The following is a 10060-nucleotide window of genomic DNA, read 5'->3' on the forward strand; positions in this document are numbered from 1 at the left end:
GTCGAGTGCAAAAGGAGATGATGACCGTTCATTTTGACTTTGGTTAGAGAAATAAATATTAAGAGTTGACTAAACTCTCTGATTTACATCTACATTCTACATACCATATATTGCAAGGAAATATCTACGCTCAATAATTTCTTAGCCGCCATGTTTGAAAATTCTAAATAAATATGTTCGTTTATTTTTTTTCTGGGGTGCTAAAGAATTAGTCCTAGCAAAACTTTGAAGTGTTACAAAATATTTTAACAACAATAACACTTTGTTTGGTATAATGGAACTTGTGAGGAAAGAAAAGGGAAAAGATGAAAATGAGTGGAAAACTTGTTTTTCCCCTGTTTGGATTAGCAGGGAACTTGAATGGAAAATAAAAAAACCTACGTAGGGCCCACTTAAAAATTTTTTGCCCAAACTTGCGAAAAAAACTGAAATGGAAGTATAAAAATGTGTAAAATTACATATATACTCTTTCATTCAAAACAAATCAAAATCCCTAATCTGAAAAGGAAAGCACGTATCTCTATCTCCATCTTCCCTGTTTCTGCATCATCTTCAACAGCGACGCCGTAGCTTCCTAACGCCGTCAGCATTGCTGCAGCAGCTTCAGCATCTTTGGGACAGCTCCACCGCATCTTCATTCCTACATTCTCAAGCCAAAGGTGCGTTTTTTTTTTGTTGTAATCGTAGTTTTTTTCCCAAAAATGAAATACAAAAATCATCATAGCACATATAGGTGTTAATATGAGTATGAAACATGCCATTTAACTTTGTGTGTGCTATTTCTTTGTGAGAAGTGGATTGCATGGTGTGTTATGAGAAGGGCCATGATATGAGGTATGTAAAAGAATCTTGAAAAGATAATTTTAAATTTTGCTTTTTTTAACATGGTAGAAGATAACATAGAGAATACAACACTCTTTAAAAGATAATTTTAAATTTTGCTTTTTTTAAGCATATAATTAACCGGATTAACGAGTTGTTCTTTTGAATTTTTTAATGATTTTAATATAACATAATAAAATAAAAAAATTAAAATTTATTTAACTAATAAAATGTACAATTTTTTTTTTACTAAAGAATGAGGGTTTAAAGATGTATCAATAACTCCTGTAAACTTATAGTATGAGTGATGACATAAAAGTTGTTGGTGTTCTCCATCATCAGTAATTCATAACATTTCTTCTTTTTCTTTTTTGGTAAAATTTCATAACATTTCTTCCCGGAAAGTAGGGATGCACATGGGCCGGGTGAAGCCGGGTTTGATGTGACCCAGACCCGACCCGAAATATACACCGAGTCTATTTATTAGACCCGAACCCGGCCCTAGACCCAATGAAACCAATACACTTTCAGGCCATAATTATACCGGGTAAAAACCGGGTGAAAACCGGGCCGTTAACATTACATTACGTTGATACCTTCTTGTAAGCTAGCATGTAAAAATATCCAAATTTCCAAGACTCCAACCATTAGTTAACATGGTAAAATTCACTTAAAAAAATATAACAAGAACCAACCCTTCTTTAAAATTAAAGCATAACCACAATCAATACTAAAGCATAACCACAATCAATACTGATATTGTCTAATAATACCAAATATTTAAATCAATACAAATAACACAATCTTATGTATTAGTCTAAAGTCTTATGCATTCTAAATATAAAACATTAATTTATAGTCTTATAATGACTAATAACACAAAATATTAAGGTTTACAATACTTAAATTCCACATAAGAATAGTCATGATCCATCACTAATAACACAAAATATTAATTGTGTATGATGACCGGACCACCGGGCCGACTTCGAGGGACCCGAGCTATGGCCCGGACCCGACCCGAAATAATGAACGAGTCTATTTTTGAGACCCGTACCCGACCCTAAACCCGATGAAATCACACCAAATTAGTCTTTAAAGTGTTCGAGACCGGGCCGGGCCTTCGGGCCGGGCCGGGTCTGTGCACCCCTACCAGAAAGGATTCAGCTTGTCGGTGCAAAGTGCAAACACTAACGTTTTGTGTGTGTGTGTGTGTTTTATGAAGATAAAAATATTGATGGTGAGTATGGGCCTTACTATAAACCTTCAAGATTTAAGTTGTCTAATACCCTAGGTCATTTTATTTCAAAAGCCCAAAATGTCTTCAAACATATTTATTATTATTGATTTTTATTAGTGACCTTTTGGTGTTTTTTTTTTTTTTTGGACGTGGACCTTTTGGTTAAATGGTTCGCATAATTGATATACAAATAAAAGTAAAGAGACTAATACCAAAAAAGGTAGAGACTTTTGTGCCCTTTCTATTCGGCATTTATGTATGTATCCAATAATCATGGGACTTGGAAAACCTACAGAAAAAAAAAGTAATAAAAATTAGTAATGACTAACCAAGGAATAACTAATAAGTATTTAAACGAAGTTCAATATCAAGGCATATTAATTTTTGACTGTCAAGTTAAAAAATATCGTAAAAAAAAATTAAGTATACCAGTTGCGGTATAGTTTGGTAGCTTGTTAATTATGTGAACTTTAATTAAAATATGGTTTAATTATTTTGTAAATTCTTATAGTTTCACTAAATTTTTAGTTAGGTTTCTATACTTTTTTTTCTTTTTAATTGGATTCCTATACTATTTAATTTTTTTAATTAAGTTCTTATCATTACAAAAATGTCTAAAATAACAGAATATTCTATTAAAAAATGAAATATTCTAAAGTTAAGGATTCTAAACCTAATTGAAGACACCTAAAATATTTTTTAAATTTCAAAATTATCCTTTTCATTTCAATCTTCAATACTTCTACAGGGATTCTTCTCTTAGTACTGAGTAGTGCTTCTTCTTCTCCTCCATCATTGTTCAGCCCTCTGTGGTTAATGTCACTGTTCCGCCCTCCACCGTCGCGAGGCTGTAGCAATCCCACTCAGACTTGTAATGAAGCTTTTACTCTGTGTCATCATTGAATTCTTTGTTACGAGCGTTGTACGTTAATTTCGGCATCTTTCGAAAGCGATTCTGTTTATTACTTGAATGATTTAGGTGAAGTTCAATTGGGATGGTTTGTTCAAAGAAGAAGAAAGGATTGTATTTGGATGGAAGCCAAAGAAGGTGAAAAGTGAGGGTTCATTTTCTTGTCGGCAAAATGGAATGAAAAAGAAAAACAGTAAAGAAAGGGTACTCGCTTGTGCTTGTGCAATGGCTTCTGCCATTCTTCTTTTTTTTAATATATTTTTGGTCGTTTGAAACTGAATATGGACCTGTTCTTTTTGCTCTTTGACCCGCTTCCTCTGCATAGGCATCTTCATTGATGCCGCTTGCAATCGCCGCACCAGCCATCTTGCGCACCTTCGTCTCCACCTTCCCCTTCACAACAACGTCGTCATCGGCATCGTTTTTGGTCGTGCATCGCGCGCCATCGTCGCATTGGGTGGTTCTACTGCTGTGCACGTCGTCGTCTTCTTTATACAGATATGTGGTAGTTGGTTCCTGAATTAGAAGTTCATTGCAGATCTAGAATTGTTGTTTGTGATTTAAATTTGTCATGATTTTGTTACTGAACTTGGAATTTGGAATTTGTATGATTGAATTGTTGATTTTTGATAAGGAATTGTTGACTGTAATTTTGTTGATGATTTTTTTAATATGATTTGTTGTTGCTGAAAGGTATCAGAGAACCAGATGAAAAGCATAATGAACTAAAAGAAGATGTTAGAGTGTTGTGAGAGTCATAGAGAATTCCAGAATTTGAAAGAGAGTTCTAGAAATTAGAGTTACATAAGTGATATCTAAACTGAGCTGTGATATGCTATTTATGCATAGTGAGGGCTGTAACAAACTGATGCCACCTCACCATATTCCTAACCACATTCCTAACTGATTGACAGCTCAGATAATAGAACTATGCCAAGTCACTAACTACTAACTGCCTATAGGCTATTCCTAACATCCTTCCTTAACCTGAGGGGTGCTGCTTCCCTGGTATTTGGAATTTGTATGATTGAATTGTTGATTTTTGATAAGGAATTGTTGACTGTAATTTTGTTGATGATTTTTTTAATATGATTTGTTGTTGCTGAAAGGTATCAGAGAACCAGATGAAAAGCAGAATGAAGTAGAAGAAGATGTTAGAGTGTTGTGAGAGTCATAGAGAATTCCAGAATTTAAAAGAGAGTTCTAGAAATTAGAGTTACATAAGTGATTTCTAAATTGAGCTGTGATCTGCTATTTATGCATAGTGAGGGCTGTAACAAACTGATGCCACCTCACCATATTCCTAACCACATTCCTAACTGATTGACAGCTCAGATAACAGAACTGGTGCCAAGCCACTAACTACTAACTGCCTATAGGCTACTCCTAACATCCTCCCTTAACCTGAGGGGTGCTGCTTCCCTGGTATAGCCTCACTGAAATCCTCCCTTGAACTTATGGGAGGTCTTGGTGTGTCTGTGGAAACTCGAAGCTTTGGCCTGAGATTGTGGAAAGCTGCCTGCGACGGTGGCTTAGTCAGTATATCCGCAAGCTGATCTTGTGAGGGTATGTGAACTACATGAGCTAGTTGCTGCACTACTCTATTCTGTACAAAGTGTAGATCTATCTCAAAATGTTTTGATCGACTGTGGAGAACTGGATTTCGGGTCATTAGTACTGTGCTTTGGTTGTCACAGAACATTGTGGGTACTAGGCCAGGTGGTAAGCGCATCTCTAGTAGTAACTTTTGCAACCAAATTGTGTCTATCATAGCATTAGCTAACGCCTAAAATTCAGCCTCCGTGCTAGACCTTGAGACTGTTTGTTGCTTCCTACTCGACCAGGTAACTAAATTCGGGCCAAGAAAAACACAGTATCCTGATACAGACTTGCGATCATCAGTGTCTGTGGCCCAGTCAGAATCACTGAAAGCCATGATTCTTAGGGTGTCGCTCTTGTGGATCTGTAACCCTAGATCAATTGTCCCGGCCAGGTAGCGAAGAATCTGCTTAACTGCTTTCCAGTGCAGATCTGATAGAGCTTGCATGTATTGGGACACCTTGCTGACAGAATAAGCAATCTCAGGTCTGGTAATGGTAGTATACTGAAGCCCCCTATCACAGATCTGTATAATGAGGGATTTTCGAAGGGAGATCACATGCTTGTTGTGAGCTTGGGACTGCTGAGCATAGGAGTCGACACTGGTTTGGCATCTGGCATGTTGGCTCTTCCTGGAAGCTCTTTGATGTATTTGGACTATTTGAGAAGAAGGAAATCTGGCGAGTTCCTGACCACTTCAACCTCGAGAAATAAGCTCATTTCTCCTAGATCTTTGAGGGTGAATATCGCATGCAATTGTTAAATTAAGCTTTCAATTTCAGTGGCGCTGGTGCCCGTGACGAGAATGTCATCTACATAGGCCAAGAGATAAATGGTGGACATCGAGCAGGAACGCACAAAGAGACATGGATCCGAGGTTGTACTGGTGAACCCAAAGCTGAATAGGGTGCTGCTGAGCTTGAGGTACCAGGCTTGTGGGGCTTGTATCAGCCCATAGAGCGCCTTCTCTAGTTTACATACAACACTAGACCCGTGCTCATAGCCTTCTGGCTGCACCATATAGACTGTCTCATGCAAGTCCCCATTGAGGAATGCATTGTTAAAGTCAAACTGCTGGACCTTCCAGCCCTTTGTCATTACAACTGCGAGAACTGTCCGTACAGTAGCAGGTTTAGCTACTGGGTTGAACACCTGATCATAGTCCAATCCTTCTCTCTGATGAAAACCCTTTGCAACTAACCTTGCCTTGTACTTTTGCACCTTTTCATCAGCCTACCGTTTGACCCGAAATACCCATTTGCACCCAAATATTTTTGTGTCAGCAGTCTCAGTGACCAATCGCCGGGTATTGTTCTTCATCAACACACCAAATTCCTCATCCATGGCAGCCTTCCAGTGTGGTGAGGATAGTGCTTGAGCAACTGTGGCAGGTTCAGTCTCTGTGAGGTCCAGTAAAGAACTCTGGAGTTGAAGATAATACACTTTTGGCTTGAAGATACCTGCACGTGACCTAGTGATCATGGGGTGCGTCTGAGTGGGTGCCAGTGCTGACTGATAATTTGTCTCAGTTAACCCTGCATCAGAACAAGAGGGAAACACAGTAGTAGAAGAGCAAATATCTGTATTATTAGATAATGAACAAGGATCAACATTAGTAGTATTGGTTGTGTGCTCTAAGGTGTGAGAGTTGGAAGGGGGAGTTGGTGAGGGTGCACTAGCTGCTGGGTTGGAACAGGGCGGGTGTGAAGGAAGGGAAATGGTGCTGGGTTGAGGCTGCTGCGCTATGAGCTGAAGGGTAGGGGCTGTTGGGTGTGGAGCAGGTCTAGAGAACTGGGTTGATATGGTGTGGGGCTGATGTGGTACAGCACAGATAGGGCTTTGGTTATTGGTAAAGTTTGAAAATAGGACAGGGAAGGGGAATCCAGTCTCGTCAAATAGCACATGTCTGGAAGGGTGAGTAGCCAAGGAATAAGCACTTTGAGGTCTTAAAAGCAAACTTGTGGGGCTGATAGTGTCTTAGCTGGGGATAGCAGGAGCAGCCAAAGGTCTTAAGAGCTGTATAGTCAGGTAGTTATTTGTTTATAAGCTCATACGGTAATTTTTGGTGAGTAACAGGTGAGGGCAGTCAGTTTATGATGTGAGTGGCTGTAAGAAGGGCTTCATCCCAAAATTTTAGCGGCATTGAGGCCTGGGATAGGAGAGTGAGACCCATCTCTATTATATGTCTATGCTTTTGTTCAGCGCTCCCGTTTTGCTCATGAGTGTAGGGACAGCTCATTCTATGTACAGTCCCATGTTACATCAGTGTCTTTGTGAAGGTATGAGAGGTGTACTCTTTTCCATTATTTGTCTGTAGTATTTTGATTTTACAACCTGTTTTATTTTCAAAGAGCAATTGATATTGCAAAAAGGCATGATGTGCTTGCACCTTGTTATGCAAAAGATAAATGCATGAGTACTTTGTTGCTGCATCAATGAAAATAATGTAATATATGAATCCTGAACTGCTGATCATGGGGGCTGGTCCCCAAATATTTGAGAATACTAGTTCTAGAGGCTGAGAGTAAGTTGTTGTTAAATCAGAAAAAGGTCAATTGTGGTGTTTTCCATGATAGCATGCACTACAGAGATTTTTTATGATTGAAAGAGGACCATTTTTATTGAATTCATTACTAGCAATATTACACAATTTCATTACTTTGTGTACAATGTGTGTGGCTAGATGTCCTAGCTTTCTATGCCAAACATCAAATACAGACACTGGTTTTACTCTAGAAGTACCCTCAACTGGTCCTAAGTGGCTTGCAGGCTTTTCAGTCATAATATTCACAGTAGTTGGACAAACTTCAGTGGTGTAAGTAGCATGAGTCTTGTCAGCAGAAACAGCATTAGTTTTCATGAATTTTTCCATTCATGGTTCTGACTTTGAGGTAGAGTTGTGTATGGTATTGTAGTTGGCAGAGGCTAAATGATTGAGTTTATGTGCAGTAGGTTTATTGATGTGGTTCGTGGTACTAGGTTTTGGTGTAGGGTTATTTTGAGTGGCTTTGGCCATGACTTTAATATCATCAAATTGATATAACCCTTGTCTAAGAGAGCCTTTGAGAAGCGTCTCCCTGGTCTCCTGGAATTTCACAAAGTAGTTAAATGGCCAGAATTCAAAGAAGACTTGGTTGTCAAAGGCAAATTTGGCTACACTAATGAGATTTTTGGAGATTGAAGGAACATGAAGTAGATTGAGCAGTTTAAAGTAGGAATGAGGATTTGAGGCTGAAATTAGAGTAGTTTTGCCAATATTAAAAATGTTCATACCTTGGCCATTACCTGTGAATACTTAATTTGTACCCTCATACTCTGAGCCTGTGATCAGATTGTTTCCATCGAAGGTTAGGTGGTGAGAAGCCCACGTATCTAGGTACCAGGCCTTGTCTGTCAATGGAGTGGAAGGTGGCGCTGCAACTAGTAGTGCCGTAGCCTGCGGTGGTGGCTGGGGTTGAAGAATTGTAGTTGAAGGAGGTGCCAGATGTGTGACTGTGGCTGCAACATTTGGAGTTTGATAGTTTTCATTGAAGCGGTGATAGCACTCCCACACCGTGTGACTAGGCCGTCCATAGAGCTGACACACCATTCTGTTATGTTGAAAACCAGATCTGCCACCTCTATAGGATCCTCTACCTCTGAATCTTCCTCTGGATTGAAAGGGTTGACCTCTACCTTGATTGTAGCTGTTGGTGTAGGATTGTGAATTGTTGTATTGACTGTTGTACGATATTGGTGACTGATCTTTATGCTGATAGTGTTGAGATCTTACTTGTGAGTGACTTTCTCCTCCTTGAGTTAGGTTGACCTGGATTGTTCTATTTTCTTGAACCTCTCGACCAGTTCTTCTTAGCTTAGGAGTTGAGCTTCAACTTCGCTTTCAGTGACACTTTTAGCTCTGGCTGAGATCATCATGATAAATGTGCTATAGTCTTCGTTGAGTCCCTGAGTAACTGCATCCACAAATTCTTCACTGGAAAGTGGTGATCCTAGGGTAGAGAGAGCGTTTGTGATTTTCTTGAGCCTAGACATGTATTTGGTTGTAGATCCTTGTAGTTTCACAGTTTTGATTTGTGCCTTTAGTTGTTTCACCTTCCACTTCAACCTTTTTGCAAAATACTCCTCTAGGTTATTCCAAATTTCACACGCATACTCACAGTTTGTTACTTGACTCGAAAAGGCTGGATCAATTGATACAAAGAACCACGAAATCAGAAATTGATCGTCTTGCTCCCATTCCAGAAATTCTTGCGTTTCATTATCTGCAATTCTATCTTCTTCAGAGGCGTATCGGCATGGAATTTTCTTCTGGTTTAGGTGATCCTTGAGACCATTGGATTTGATGAACGCAAGGGCTTGGCGCTTCCATGTAGTGAAATTATTCTCATCTAGCTTCAAGGCTACAGTGTTGATAGATGTGCGAACTGCGTTGTTTGTTGTTGTTGCGGAGGCTACTGCGGAAGTGACGGTGACACTGGTGTCGGCCATGGATCAGAACCGGATGCTCTGATACGATGAAAGGTATCAGAGAACCAGATGAAAAGCAGAACGAAGTAGAAGAAGATGTTAGAGTGTTGTGAGAGTCATAAAGAATTCCAAAATTTGAGAAAGAGTTCTAGAAATTAGAGTTACAGAAGTGATTTCTAAACTGAGCTGTGATCTGCTATTTATGCATAGTGAAAGCTATAACAAACTGATGCCAGCTCACTATATTCCTAACCACATTCCTAACTGATTGACAGCTCAGATAATAGAACTGGTGCCAAGCCACTAACTACTAACTGCCTATAGGCTACTCCTAACAGTTGCCGACAAGTTTCTCCTTTCCCATCCATTGTCGGTGTCCATTGCTCGCCGCCTCAAATTCGATCTCTGTTCTACTTCGTTTTTCTGTTTAAATCTACTTTTGCTTCAGCTTCTATTTCATTCTGTTTTTACTTTCATTTCTGTTATTGTGTTAAAAAATTTTGACTATAAATTCTGACTATGTGTTTTGTTTGTAATTAATTGATTATGTTATGGTAAAAATTTTGATTTTGATCATGCTAATTTTTGAATTTGTGTTGATTATGACAAAAATTTTACAATAATAATAGAAATGAAATTTATTGGTAAAGGGAGGGTGATAACAAAGGAAAAGAGTAAGAAGATAGTGGATGAGGTGAAAAACAGTGAAAGTGAAAATTATAAATGTAGAATATAGATAAATAAGTAAATTTTCACTTCACTAATGTTTTTTAGACGTTTATCTAAAAATTTTATTAAAAAAATATAAAAACTTAATTAAAAATCTGATAAAACTATAAAGATTGATGAGGTGAAAAGTGAAAATTATAAATGTAGAATATAGATAAATAAGTAAATTTTCACTTCACTAATGTTTTTTAGACGTTTATCTAAAAAATCTAAAAAAAAAATATAAAAACTTAATTAAAAATCTGATAAAACTATAAAGACTTACAGAATAATTAAACCTTAAAATATTGATT

The 10060-nt window shown here is 38.1% G+C and overlaps 2 protein-coding genes and 1 long non-coding RNA gene across 3 annotated transcripts in view; 1 reads left to right on the forward strand and 2 right to left on the reverse strand.

The window, feature by feature from the left end:
• The window catches only part of LOC107638466 (cullin-1), a 2951-nt gene extending 2839 nt beyond the window's left edge, over positions 1-112 (reverse strand). Inside the window, exon 1 of the mRNA XM_016341763.2 lies at positions 1-112. The gene's annotated coding sequence lies outside the window, so the exon portion shown is untranslated.
• LOC110263517 lies at positions 491-3119 on the forward strand. Its single transcript, XR_002349312.1, has 2 exons — positions 491-659; positions 2811-3119. It is a non-coding gene; the product is annotated as an uncharacterized LOC110263517 (long non-coding RNA).
• On the reverse strand, positions 8421-9059 carry LOC107614129. Its single transcript, XM_016316356.1, has one exon. The coding sequence runs from the start codon at positions 9057-9059 to the stop codon at positions 8421-8423; it is 639 nt and encodes a 212-aa protein (XP_016171842.1).

Source organism: Arachis ipaensis, chromosome B01 (genome assembly GCF_000816755.2).
Source record: "Arachis ipaensis cultivar K30076 chromosome B01, Araip1.1, whole genome shotgun sequence".
In the NCBI taxonomy this organism is placed as follows: Eukaryota; Viridiplantae; Streptophyta; class Magnoliopsida; order Fabales; family Fabaceae; genus Arachis; species Arachis ipaensis.